Consider the following 15,116-nt stretch of genomic DNA (forward strand, 5'->3'; position numbering starts at 1 on the left):
CACGAGTTAACTGCACCTTTCCAATATTTAAAGGATGGTAAACGATCTTCAAACAAATGTATACTACCAAAGTTACCATCGTCAAGACACATTTTTAATTGAAATATATATAAAAATATTTTAATTATTTATTAACAAAATAAAAGAATTAATAATACATATTATTAAAATATATGGTACTATATTGTTAAAACTTCGTTGAACACATTTTTTTTTTGAACTTCGATATTTTGTCACCAACATTTTTGCAAAAAACAGTCGCTATACTTTAAATGCTCTTCAATTGGTATATCGGAAGGTTCCCATTTATATATTTCAGTATTGCAGTAGAAACACCGAACTATATCACTAATCCCTGTATAGTAAAACCCAGCTTTGCTTAATAACAGGGGTTCAACTGTACCCTTCCAATATTTAAAAGAAAGTAAACGGTCTTCAAATTGCCACCCAGTACGAGATATACTATCATTGTTACCGTCGTCAAGACACATATTTAACTAATAAGTTAGTTCGGAAAATAATCTATATATGTAAACTTATATTGGAGGGAGGTATAAGCTTGAAATTTTTAAACAATTATCACATTAATAACACTAATTGCGCTATAAAAAGAAAAAATTTATATTAACAAAAAAGACTGACAACAAGATACAAAACCAATAAGACCTTGACCGTTTGTTCACATTTGTTACCCACGTTCATAGGATAAAAAGAATAAAACCTTGACCGGTTATTCACCTATCTTTGTTTGAACCGGTTTGGTGACCGCATATTCACCTTTTCTTGTCTATGGTCGGACTATAGAATAAAAAGAAAAAATCCAACAAGACCTTGACGGGGCAATTACCCCCATTGTGTTTAAACCTGTTTAGCTCAGTCTTAAAGATGCTACTTCCGGTTGAGTTCTATCCAAAAATATTTGTTAGACAGTAAGCCTTACACATTCAACCATGGAAGTTGGTTCTCCAAGTATCATTGTAGAGAGTGGTGTGTGTGACTCTAGTACAGATTGGGATAATTATAGCATCATTAGTGATGATGGTCCATGCGATTCTACTACGAATTGTAATCTATCTGTATGGAGTTTGTCAACACTCGAGCTATCAGAGGAGTTTAGTTCTTTGTCGGAGAGTGACATGTCAGATATAGAAAATGATAGTTTATTGTATAGTGACGTGGAATTTCAGGATGTCTTGAAAGATGATGTGTTTTTGGGACCTGTGATAGCACCACCCGAACTGATTGAGGATGTATCGGGAAATAATATGTTTTGCGGACCAGAGATAACACCATTCGATCTAATTAATGAACCAATAATTATCTATTAATCGTTTAAATATTAGTACTTTATTATGGTAATATATTTGTAATTCAATTATATTGCAAATCCTTATTAGTTATTTTTGTACTCAAATTCTATACTTATAACCATATGCTTACCATGAAGTTTTATTGAAATCTCTTTTTAATAACTGTATTTAAAAATTTAAAATAAATGCCTTAATGCTTTTCCGTTTTCTCCTTTATTACATACAAAAACAAAATACATGGTTATAACAACAAATCGACTAAGTTATAAATTAGAGCTGGAGGGTTAGATAATAGAACAAGTGATGGAGTTTTACTATCTAGGCGTCACACTATCTAGATATGGAAAGCTTAAAACAGAAGTGGGAGATCAAGTTAATAGACCAGAGCTGCAGGTTACCTGAATGAAACAATATGGAGAAAAAAAATATCAGGGAAGAAATGAAAGGTAGGATTTACAAAACAGTCATCGGGCTAATAATGACATACACAGTAGAAACACGAACTGACACAGAGAGAACAAAAAGAATGTTAGCGGAGATGAACACCCTCAGAAAAATCGATGGTAGGGTACTATGGGATAGAGCTAGAAGTCTAAATGTTGAAAAGAATGCTAGAAACAACATAGATAAAAACCCTCAGAAAAATCGATGGTAAGACGCTATGGGAGAGTGCTAGAAGTATAGATATACTACGGAGATGTACGGTAAAGAACATCAAGAAATGGGGTAGAAATAGAAGAGTAGAATGGAATGATTATATGAGTCTAATGACAACAAATTGAGTAGTAAAGATGGTAAGAGACTGTCACCTAATGAGGAGACGATTAGCGGAAAGACCACGAAAACGATGGAGCGACAACTTACTGGAGGAGCATTGAAAAACGGAAAGAAGAAAAAAATATAGAAATAACAATTTTTAGATGTTTTTTATTAAAAAACGATATAGAAAATCACAATAAAAATCATGTATACACAAAATGAAAAAGAAGAAAATATAAAAACAACAATTTTTAGATATTTTTTATTAAAAAATAAACAATATATACAAATATAAACATAATTAAAAGTAAACTATATAAACTATATATACTTATATACACAAAATGAAGAAGAAGAAAATATAGAAACAACAATGTTTACATATTTTTTATTCAAAAATAAATAATATATTTATATAAATATCTAAACACAATTAAAAATAAACTATATAGACTATATATACCTATATACACAACTAAAACTAAATATTATATACAAAAATAGACTAAAACTAAATTTACGTAACAGGGTCGTCGGGGTGGGATCTGTAACAAAGAAATAGCAGAATGTAGAACTACATAAAATATCATAATGATAAAAATTAAAGGTGACACTTAATGAAGAAAAAATTAAAATTTCACAATAGAGAATAAACTAAATTTTCGTTTGTAAAAATTCATGGAAAACTGTTTTATTATGATCCTAAAGAAGGAAAGGTTGGTGTACAAAATTAAAAGTAGTACTTAATGAAGAATAAATTAAAATTCTGTAATAAATAATAAATTAAATTTTTGTTTGTAAAAATTTGTGGAAAACTGTTTTAATTATGATTGTAAAAAGTAAAAGTTAAGGTAAAAAATTGGATTACTCACGGTTTACTCATCCCCCAGCATCGCAGGATATCACCACCAGCATTTTTGTTGAAAAAGCCTGTAACAAACAAAAAACATTATCAGTATTGTAATTATCATTAATAGCATTACGAAAAATTTTGTTAGTAAAATTGTTGCAACATATTGTAATAAAAATTCTTACCTTGAGAATCCGTTCTTACAGTATTGGCCAGGAAAGTTTTGGTGTTGTTTATGTCTTGTGTCAACCGGATTTGTTCTTCGTGGAAAGCCACCATAATTTTTTCAGCATATGCTAAAATATTTTCGGTGGCTTTCTTAAGCAGCTCACTATTTTTTATACTTTCGTTCAAACTTTCCTGGAGACGTTCCGCATGCTGCTCCAGAGCCGACACAACTCCCCCCTTGTAATTCTCACAAAACGCCTGATGGTGAGTTTCTACTTTTTTCGGGATTTGTAGTGTTGCCGAGAGGCGTGGAGGGAGGCTGCTTGGCTTATCTCCGGCTCTACGGGCTTCTTGCGGTCCGTGGAATTGGACCTACTTGTTCCTCGAGTGTCCACCATTCTTCACGGAACAAATAGTGGTTCAGAGGTAGATGCTGGACGAGGTAGGTGGAGTCGTGTATGTTTTTCGATAGAAAAACTGTCACAATTCCAGAATCAGAGGTTTGCAGTGCGTGATTAACACAGTAAAATACCACAGCAAACCTCGCAGATAATGTACATATAAAAATATAATTGTATGTGTGCAAAACGAGAAGTAAGTTTGAAATATTGGGTGCAAACGTCTTTTCTGTGCTTGATCTACGTAGTAGAAATCCCACTAAAGCGTTATCTGCACGACAGAAGATGAAATAAACAATATTTACACAAATAACATAAAAGAAATAAAGGTGCAACAATAAAACGGCAGTTTGAGAGATTCCTTAACTTACGGAAGGAATTCTCGAAAATTTCTTGTGTCTCCTTAACTTACGGAAGGAGATCACAAGTAAATGTAAATACTTCAGAGCGTATGGTCTCCGTGAGGAGAGATGTCGCAATGAAGGTATTTAAACGACAAATAAAAGAAATACAATAATAAAATAGCAATAAAGAGAATATATGAAGCGTGTGATCTCCTAAGAGAAATATCGCATCAGATATATTCAAAACACAAAGGCGATAATAAAATAGCAAATGAGAATATATTTGAGCGTATGATCTACGGGAGAAATATCGCAGCAAATATATTCAAATAATCAAATAATCAAATAAATGCAATAATAAAATAGCAACAAATAAGTATTTTTCTCTGTGCGTGATCTTAAAAGAAATACCACAGCAGAAAAAGGCAAAAATGGGAATATACTTGAGCGTATGATCCTCTAGAGAAATATCGCAGCAAATATATTCAAAATAATCAAATAATCAAATAAATGCAATAATAAAATAGCAAATATAAAATGGGCACTTTCTCTGTGCGTGATCTAAAAGAAATACCACAGTAGAAAGTACAAAAATAGCACAGACAATATATATATATATATCAAAAATGCACAAATATCAACAATAATAGCAAAAATATATGGTAGAAATAAAAAGGCAGATTCTAGGTGGATGACTGGCACCGAACCTAGAGTCTTAAATACGAGGGTGAGCTCGAACTGGCCGACTACAGAAAATCCACCTTCTTTTATACATGAAAATCCTTTGTTTAGGGGATTATGACGTAGGAAAGTGGACTTTCCGTAAAAATCGGCCAATGGTAAATTTTAAATTGCTCAAAGGCTGGAATAAGCCTTATTCCAACCAATGAACAATTTTTTCCATGTCAGGAGATGTTGCTCGTACGCCGATTGGCCAGTTAATGCGAGCGCGCGAGAACATCCCCCCCCCTTTGAAGACTCTAGGTGTCGGTTAACTTTATTGAATATAATTTTTCAAGTTGTTCAAATACAGAAAGAAAAATTTTTTACAATTTATGTGTGTAATTTAATTTTCTTCCATTTCTTCCCTGGGTGGCGGAACAGGTCTTATATCGTCCACATGGATGGTCCTGTTGATGTCTTGGTCCCGATGCACTTCGTATGTATGGTCACCTAGTACTCTCAGGATGGTGTGTGGACCCGTCCATGTGGCTCCGAAGTTCCCTTTGCTGTGGTTTCTTACGAGTACCTGCTCGCCTGGGATGAATTTTCTGGCTGGTGGGGCGTTTGGGTTGTCTGGAAACAGATTCCGGGCGTACACTGTAGCCTTCTGGACTGCTTGTTCGACCCTCACTTGGCGTCTGGCTGCAGTGTTGGCTTCCCTCCGTTCCCGTTCTGTTTCTTCCGATCTTCGAGGTAGGTATCCAAGTAGAAGCTCGGCAGGTGTTTCCTGGGTTGCTTCGTTCCTCCTTGTCCTCAGGCTAAAGATGATATCCGGAATGTAAGTGTCCCATCTGGGGTCATCGGCTGACCTGCACCTGGCCCGGAGTCCTTTCTTCAGTTCTTGGACGCGTCTTTCCACCGGATTGGCCCTCTGGTGGTAAATGGGACTGAACTCTGCTCGGATGTTATTTCGTCTCAGGAACCTTTCCCAGGCGTCGGTTCGAAATTGGGATCCGTTGTCTGTGATGATGACACTTGGTTTTCCCCATCTGCTGCATATCTCTTCTTGGAGGAACGTAATCACCTGCCGGCTTTTTGCGGTTTGGACGCATCTATATTCTACCCAGTTACTAAGGCAATCCGTGGCTAATAGGACAAATCTGTTTCTGGTGCCGCGGGCTGCTGGGTATGGTCCAAGTACGTCAAATGCAACCCTTTCCCATGGGTTACTGGGTTCTCTGGGGACGACAGGGGCTGCTGGTTGTCTAGCTGCTGCCTTGGTTGTGGCACAGGTTAGACAGGATCTGACATGGTGTCTGACATCCTTCGTGAGGGTAGGCCAGTAGTAAATGTTTTTGATTGATCGGACGGTCTCATCTTGCCCTGGATGATTTGCCTCGTCCGAGTCGTGGTAGAATCGCATCACCTCCATGCGATAGGGTAGAGGTACAGCTAGTACATTGTGGTCTGGCTTCATTTTGTAGTAGACAGCATCGTCTATTACTACAAATTCTTTGAGGAGGTCTTCTTCAGCTTGGCCTCTTGGTCCCCTGGCGGTGACTTTCTGCCATCTCCTGGTGAATCTTCTCATCCCGTGGTGGGTAGTGTGTCCCCTTTTGATTCTTGCCTGGAGTGGTAGGTCTGATAGGTCGTCTAAGATTGGATGATTTTCTCCTTCCTCTACGTCTTCCAGCATGCAGAGTAGCGGGAAGGAGTCGTCGTCCTGTTGGTCTGTGGTCTGTGTGGGCCAGCTTAGTCTATTTACTTCCTCATCCAAATCCTCTTCTTCTTCTCTTTCGGAGATCGGATTTCTTGACAGATGGTCCGGGAGCTCGTTCTCTTTTCCAGGTATGTGCTGAATGGTAAAGTTGAACTCCTGGAGTAATAAGGCCCATCTTGAAAGCTTGGCTTTGTCCTCTTTGTATTTGTTCAACCAAAGGAGAGCTTGGCTGTCTGTGTATAGATTGAAATGTTGATCTTGCAAAAAGTGTTTATACTTTCTCAGTGCCCAAACCAGCGCGAGGCATTCCTTTTCGTTGATATGGTAACGTCTCTCTGCTGGCTTCAGTTTGGTGGAGGCGTAGGCGATCACTTCTTTGTTTTCTGGTGTTCCTTGGAATAATACTGCACCCATCCCTATTTCGGAGGCGTCCGTTTGTAGGCTAAATGGTCTGGAGGCATCTGGTCTGTATAATTGCAGGTCTCCCTCGATTGCTTGTTTGATATTCTTGAAGGCTTCTTCTGCTGCGTCGTTCCACTTCAAGCGTCTTTTGTTCCCTGTCGTGAGGTTCGTTAGAGGTGTGATTATTTCAGCGAATCGGGGAATAAAGTCTCTTAACCAGTTTGCCGTTCCAATGAAACTCCGGAGTTGTTTCATCGTGTGAGGTGTGTCGAATCCTTTGATCTTTTCCACATGTTTCTCCAAAGGTTGAGTGTTGTTTGAGGTGACTTTATGCCCAAGGTATTCTAGTTCGTTGGCTGCGAATCTGCACTTCTTCAGTGATGCCCATAGTCCATGCGTTCTGAGTCTTTCCAGTACCAAGTGCAGGTGTGTTTGATGCTGGTCCCAGTCTTCAGAGTATATTATAATGTCATCCATATAGACTTTAATAAATTCGTCTATATATCCTGCGAAGACGGTTGTTACTAACTTCTGAAATACTGCTGGTCCATTTTTGAGTCCGAAGGGCATCACTGAGAATTCGTATGATGAGCCATCTGGTAAGCTGAACGCCGTTTTTGGGCTGGATTCTTCGTGTAGCGGGACTTGCCAGAATCCGCTCTTCAGGTCAATTGTTGAGAATATCTTCGAGGTACCGATCTCCTTGATGCTATCATGTATTGGTGGCATACTGGAGGCTTCGTCGACCGTTATTTCATTCAGCTTTCTGTAGTCTACGCAGAAGCGAGGGGTACCATCCTTCTTGGTTACAATAACCACCGGGCTATTGTAGGGAGATTTGCTGGGCTTGATCACTCCGGCGGCTAGTATCTCTCTCACCTCTCTTGACATGATTTTCTTCTTCTCGGTAGAGTATTTATATGGCTTGATGTTTATGGGTCGGTTGTCGGTCACTCGAATTTCCATTTCCGTTGCCTTAGTCGTTGGCTGGCGTAGACGGTCGTCAAATACGTCGCTGTAGTCCTCGATCAGCTGTTTGATTTTTGTGAAAGCGAAAGCTGGGGCTTGGTGCTCCTCTAGGTTGTGGTTTGCTGATTTTGGTTTGTCATGGTTTCTCCAGTATACTGTGGTTCTGGTGGTGGTGCCTACGTGCAGACATTTTCGAGGTATGTCCACATTGGCCTCCTCCTGTTCTAACCATGGCATTCCTAGGACGACATCGTGGTTTAACTTCTCCAAGACGATGCATTGGGTGGTGGTGGAGAAGTTGTCCAGTTGTATTTTTACTTCAGCAGTCCCTAAGCTTTGGGACGTGCTTCCCGTGCATGCCAGCTGAATCTGTCCGGGTCGAGTCTGCAGGTCTCGTCTCTGGATCAGCTTCCGGTGTATGAAGTTTCCGGAGACGCCGGTGTCAACTAAGATTTTGACTCGGTGTTGGTTGATCCTTCCGTCGAGGTTGGGGAGTCCTGCTGTCATCGACCGCTGATAGATCGGATTCAGTTGGGGCACCAGTTCTTCAACAGGAGTTAATTGGCGCCCCTGTTGGAGTTTTCCGGCCTCTGGTTGTCTTGTTGGCGGTTGTTGTGGTTTCTATGTGGATTGCGGTTTCGCCATTCATTTATCGTCTCGGAACGCCTGGGTGGTTGTTGATGTTCTTGTTTCTCCGGCTTTCTGTGACTTAAATGTTGGGCGTCGCTTTCCATTTCTCTCGCAATTCGTCTTAGGCTGTCCTCTGTTGTGGGCATCCCGATTCTTAAACAGATTCTAATTTGTGGTAACAGTTGATTGGCAATTACTCTGCATCTTTGATCTTCCGGGATGTCTGGTAGGAGGCGTCTAAAGAGGGCTGCTTTTCGGGTGACGAATTCCTCTGCTGGTTCTTTGTCCTGGTTCTGTCCATATAGCTTTACGGTTAGGGCGGATAAAAGTGCTGGGTCGTCGTACTTCTCTAGGAAGCGAGTCTTAAATGTCTGGTAGCCTATCTCGGCTGTACCTTGACTCTCTGCCCATAACCGTGCTTCTCCGTGTAGTAAGTTTGTTATCAGGTAGTCGATCCAGTCGGTTTCGTCTACTTCGTGGTAGGTTAGGAATTCTTCTGCTTTTGATAGGAATTGTCCTGGGATTTCGGTCTCTCTTCCTTCGAACCTTGGTGGTTTGGAGGTCCATATCCTTGGTTTGCTTGCAGTTGCGGGTTGAGCTGCTGAGAGGGCCGTCAGGGCTTGTAATAGGGTCGTCATCCATGTCTCAGGGTTGGGCTGTTGTTCCTGGCTCGTGGATGATTGGCCTGCTTGCTGAGCTTGGGTCGTGGATTCGTGTTTGTGTGGTTGGGCGCCATGTTGCCGAGAGGCGTGGAGGGAGGCTGCTTGGCTTATCTCCGGCTCTACGGGCTTCTTGCGGTCCGTGGAATTGGACCTACTTGTTCCTCGAGTGTCCACCATTCTTCACGGAACAAATAGTGGTTCAGAGGTAGATGCTGGACGAGGTAGGTGGAGTCGTGTATGTTTTTCGATAGAAAAACTGTCACAATTCCAGAATCAGAGGTTTGCAGTGCGTGATTAACACAGTAAAATACCACAGCAAACCTCGCAGATAATGTACATATAAAAATATAATTGTATGTGTGCAAAACGAGAAGTAAGTTTGAAATATTGGGTGCAAACGTCTTTTCTGTGCTTGATCTACGTAGTAGAAATCCCACTAAAGCGTTATCTGCACGACAGAAGATGAAATAAACAATATTTACACAAATAACGTAAAAGAAATAAAGGTGCAACAATAAAACGGCAGTTTGAGAGATTCCTTAACTTACGGAAGGAATTCTCGAAAATTTCTTGTGTCTCCTTAACTTACGGAAGGAGATCACAAGTAAATGTAAATACTTCAGAGCGTATGGTCTCCGTGAGGAGAGATGTCGCAATGAAGGTATTTAAACGACAAATAAAAGAAATACAATAATAAAATAGCAATAAAGAGAATATATGAAGCGTGTGATCTCCTAAGAGAAATATCGCATCAGATATATTCAAAACACAAAGGCGATAATAAAATAGCAAATGAGAATATATTTGAGCGTATGATCTACGGGAGAAATATCGCAGCAAATATATTCAAATAATCAAATAATCAAATAAATGCAATAATAAAATAGCAACAAATAAGTATTTTTCTCTGTGCGTGATCTTAAAAGAAATACCACAGCAGAAAAAGGCAAAAATGGGAATATACTTGAGCGTATGATCCTCTAGAGAAATATCGCAGCAAATATATTCAAAATAATCAAATAATCAAATAAATGCAATAATAAAATAGCAAATATAAAATGGGCACTTTCTCTGTGCGTGATCTAAAAGAAATACCACAGTAGAAAGTACAAAAATAGCACAGACAATATATATATATATATATCAAAAATGCACAAATATCAACAATAATAGCAAAAATATATGGTAGAAATAAAAAGGCAGATTCTAGGTGGATGACTGGCACCGAACCTAGAGTCTTAAATACGAGGGTGAGCTCGAACTGACCGACTACAGAAAATCCACCTTCTTTTATACATGAAAATCCTTTGTTTAGGGGATTATGACGTAGGAAAGTGGACTTTCCGTAAAAATCGGCCAATGGTAAATTTTAAATTGCTCAAAGGCTGGAATAAGCCTTATTCCAACCAATGAACAATTTTTTCCATGTCAGGAGATGTTGCTCGTACGCCGATTGGCCAGTTAATGCGAGCGCGCGAGAACAGTAGGGCGCTTGCCGCTACATTAATCAATGATGGCTCCGAATTCGATAATAATTTTTTTTCCCAGACTTGGGTTTCCGTCAACGGTTTCTCTCTTGGTGGTGATCCATAATCAGATATATCTACTATATCCTCGATAGAGGATAAGTTTTCACCTAAGGGTGTTTCCTCTTCAGAGTCGGATATATTCTCGAAACCTTCTTCTCGATCCTTCACCATTTTATGTTTGTTGCAGCCTCTTCGGCGGCATGAAGAATGTCATCCTTGATAAATGTGGATGACTGAACGACATTCTCATTAACCGCGGAGTGCACCGTCGCTTTAGTTTTTAGTTTTTTTTGGTTGTTTATTTTAAAAATAAGGCGCTGAGCCTCACTATTTTTTTTACAATTTACAAAAACAACACTCTCTTCCGACGGTGCACGCTGCCTATCCCTTATTTTACAGACTGGAGAAGAGATCGAAGACGGGACCGATCTTGGTGACGACGGTGCGATCGCGGACGGAATCGAATTTTCACACACCGGCGGCGGCGACTCGATTGAAGGAGGAACCGTGTTAATTAATTGTCTTTTAGCTAACGGTTCCTCAAACTCAATATCTGGCACACTATTATATAAAACTCTTTTTTTAGCCAACAACCCCGGCTCGCGACGCGCAGAACGTTGTACGGTTTTCATTGCGAAAAGAAGCGACTATTTGAAATTGCATAACTTAAACGGGGTTATATACAACAAACCGAACCCAAGCCAAGCAACGCGAAATGGTGGGTGAAACAGGATCTACACTTGCTGTAATAAAGAAAGGTGAATACTCGAAGGCGATGTAAGCTCTCGCAAATGAAGTGAATACTCTTACATGACCTACATAGACAACAAAGAAAGGATACTGACCGGCTATAGTTGAGTTTATGTATGTCTGCACAGCTTTGCGCTTATTGTTGGTTTTTCACATCAAGTTTTTTTTTTTTTTTTGAGGTTTTTTTTTTCTTTATTTTTAGTCCTACACCCACCTTCCAACCACTCTAATAAAAGGTCTTGACGCCAGGTATACGAATATGTTATTACTTTGAGAAAAAATTAACGCGTAAGGCGGTAAAACGCTAAAAATCGTATTTTTAGTCCTACATCACCTTTCAACCACTCTAATGAAAGGTATTGACGCCAGGAATACGAATATGTTATTATTTTTTAGAAAAAACTACGTATATAGCGGTAAAGCGGTAAAAAGCGGTAAAAAAACTATTTTTTGTTACACTTTTACTTTTAACCACGCTTATAAATGCGGTAATTATCTATATTTGGGATATATTGTTAGTTTTTGTAATTATTTACTCTAATAATACCATAAAACTGGTATTTCCAGTTTGAAACCGGTATTTCCAGTTTAAAACCGGTAATCAAAACAAGTTTATATTTATACCCCACACTTCTTTCGTTATTGTTCATTTTCGTGTCGTACAGTAACCTAGCTTCAGTCAACAACCATGCAGTGTAACTTTTGTTTAAAAGTTTTATCCAACAAAAGCAGTGTAAGTAGGCATAAACGGGAAAGTTGTCCGGAACGATTCAATAAAGGGAAAAAGGTGAAACTTAATGATGACCTAGATGTTGTTACATCCGCTAATAATTACAATTCAACCATTGTAGAAGCAACTCCCTTTAGATCTATTGTTCATCCAGTTACCACTACATCCAATGTTATCGAATGTCAAGATTGTTATAAAAAAATTTCTGGGAGAGGACTAACAGGACATTTACGTAGTAATTCACACAAAAGTGTTATTAGTAATGATTGTGGGGTCGAGAAACTATCAAGTGCGTTTAAAAATCGTATCGGTAGTTACCGTCTTTCTAGCAACAAACATCATACTGATCACTTGGAATCTTTTAGTGAAATTGAAGGTAACGTTTTGAAGCTCCTACATAACTATTTACATAAATTTAAAGTGTTAAAAGTTAATTTCGAACTTTACTCTATGTACACAATACCTGAAAAAGATACTTATGATTTAAAATCATTTAATACAAAAAATCAGATTATTACTATTTCTACTAATTTGAAACAAGCATATCAAGATTTTATTAGGGAGATATTACCCAAGGTTTCGGAAATACAAGAAAAGGAATCTGGATGGAGTCTTTTACAAATCCAATCATTAGAAGTTAACATTAATAAGTACAACCCTCTACGATCTTCTTCATATATCAGGTTACCACGACAAATCGAGATGAAGAAAGCAATTATTAATATAATGAATAAAGATGAAGCATGTTTTTGTTGGGCGGTAAACGCATCAATTTTTGACCCAACAGGTAAATCCAATCTTACTACTTCTTATCCGCATTATACTAGTCTCTTAAAGTTCCATAATATAGAATTCCCTATGAAACTCTCAGATATACCAAAATTTGAATTACTAAATAATATTTCGATTAACGTTTTTGGGATTAGTGAATGTTTTAAAAATAATATTACACAATTGGAAATCGTTGGACCGTTGTATCATACAAAATCTAAAAAAGCTACACATGTTAACTTATTACTTATTTTTGATGAGTACGGGAATAGTCATTATTGTTACATTAAAAATTTATCGCGGTTAATATCAAAACAAAAATCACACCATAATGGTCAGACTTTTCTATGTAATGTTTGCTTACAATTTTTCTCATCCTTAGAACGTCTTCGCAAACATGAAGACAACGATTGCAACTTTGTATATACTAAGCTTCCAACTACCAACATGATTCTCAATAAATATGGACATCTACAAAAAGAAAATATCTTGCAATTTTCCAACTTTCAGAAACAAATGCAAGTTCCGTTTGTTATATATGCTGATTTTGAAAGTATACTGCAACCGATACAATATGCAACACCTTCTGATAATTCCCCGTTTACTGTCAAAACCTATCAGCATACACCATATTCATTCGGTTTTTATGTTAAATGTTATTTTGATGACAGTTTATCACAACTTATCATTTATCGCGGTGACAACGTGGTTGAAAAGTTTATTCAAAAACTAGAAGAAAAAGTTTACACTATTTATCATAGATATCTTAAACATATTAAACCTATGAAAAAACTCACACCAGAAGAGGAATTACAATTTTTTACTAGTAAGTGTTGTCACATTTGTGATAAACCGTTCGATATTAACGAAATTAAAGTTAGAGATCATTCACATCTAACAAGGTTGTTTTCTGGCGCGGCTCATAACGCTTGTAATTTAAATTATAAATTACCTAAGTTCATACCTGTTTTCATGCATAATTTAACCAATAACGATTCGCATCTGTTTATAACAAAATTAGCTTAGAATAACGAAAAAATTGATGTTATTGCACAAACTAAAGAAAAATATATATCATTCACCAAACTACTTTTAGTTGATCGTGGTGATTTAGAGCGAAATATATATTTAAAATTAGGGTTTGTAGATTCTTTCAGATTGTTACCTCATTCACTGGATAATTTAAGTAAAACCCTAAATGATAATCAATGTCTAGAGTTACAAAAATATTGTCGATCAAATGAAGAGTTCGGATTGTTACGACAAAAAGGTGTTTTCCCTTATTCATACCTGGATAACTTTTCAAAACTTGATGAGGTATCTTTACCCACACAAGAAGAATTTTTCGATATTTTAAAAGGTGAAGGCATTTCCGATGAAAAGTACTTACGAGCTAAGCGAGTTTGGGAAGTTTTTAATTGTAACACTTTAGGAGAGTACTCAGATGTTTATTTAAAATCAGATATTTTATTATTAGCTGATGTGTTCGAAAACTTTCGACATAATTGTTTATTTAACTATAAACTAGATCCTGCTCAATATTTAACAGCTCCATCACTTAGCTGGGATGCTATGTTGCGTAAAACTAATGTTCAGCTTGAATTATTGACGGATATAGACATGCTCCATTTTTTTAAAAAGGGTATACGTGGAGGTATAAGTCAGTGTAGCACTAGATTTGCTGCTGCAAATAATCAGTATTGTGGGAATTATGATTGTTCTAAACCTACTTCATATATTCTTTATTTAGATGCTACAAACCTTTATGGTTACGCTATGAGCCAATTCCTTCCGCATGGTGATTTTTGATGGTTAGATGATGTAGAAATCACTCATTTTGATTGTTTATCAGTCGATGATGAATCTCCAAAGGGGTATGTCTTAGAAGTTGATTTAGCTTATCCTGAAACATTACATGATTTCCATAACGACTTACCGTTTTGTCCTGAAAATCTGATTCCTCCTAATAGTAAAGATCCCAAGCTTGTATTAACGTTGTTACCGAAAAATAAATATATTATCCATTATAGAAATTTGAAACAGTGTACTGAACAAGGTTTAAAGGTGACTAAAATTCATCGAATTCTAGAATTTTCTCAATCACCGTGGTTAAAACCTTATATTGAATTAAACACAAATTTACGTAATTCTTCAAATAATGAATTTGATAAAAGTACATATAAAAATTACACAAACTCTATTTACGGCAAAACTATGGAAAACGTTGATAAGAGGGTTGATATTAAACTTTTATCCCACTGGGACAACTTGCCTGGTAGCGTCGGTGCTGAAGGGTTTATTAGTATGCCGAATTTTCACTCTGTTTCAATATTTTCTGATAATTTAGTTGCAATTCAAATGAATATCCTAAAAATAATTTACGATAAACCGGTATATGTCGGTTTTTCAATTTTAGAAATATCCAAAATTCGTATGTATGATTTTTTCTACAATTATATTA

General features: G+C 37.4%; 1 protein-coding gene across 1 annotated transcript in view; it reads left to right on the plus strand.

Moving 5' to 3' along the window:
• The first annotated feature begins 11,842 nt into the window (after positions 1 to 11,842).
• LOC140442291 (uncharacterized) overlaps positions 11,843 to 15,116 on the plus strand; it is a 3,921-nt gene continuing 647 nt past the window's right edge. Inside the window, exons 1-4 of the mRNA XM_072533366.1 lie at positions 11,843 to 12,671; positions 13,038 to 13,481; positions 13,752 to 14,453; positions 14,508 to 15,116. The exon at positions 14,508 to 15,116 is cut by the window's right edge and continues 647 nt beyond it. Of these exons, the coding sequence (XP_072389467.1) occupies positions 11,843 to 12,671; positions 13,038 to 13,481; positions 13,752 to 14,453; positions 14,508 to 15,116 (2,584 nt within the window). The remainder of the gene's footprint in view (positions 12,672 to 13,037; positions 13,482 to 13,751; positions 14,454 to 14,507) is intronic.

Source organism: Diabrotica undecimpunctata, chromosome 5 (assembly GCF_040954645.1).
Source record: "Diabrotica undecimpunctata isolate CICGRU chromosome 5, icDiaUnde3, whole genome shotgun sequence".
Lineage (NCBI taxonomy): Eukaryota > Metazoa > Arthropoda > Insecta > Coleoptera > Chrysomelidae > Diabrotica > Diabrotica undecimpunctata.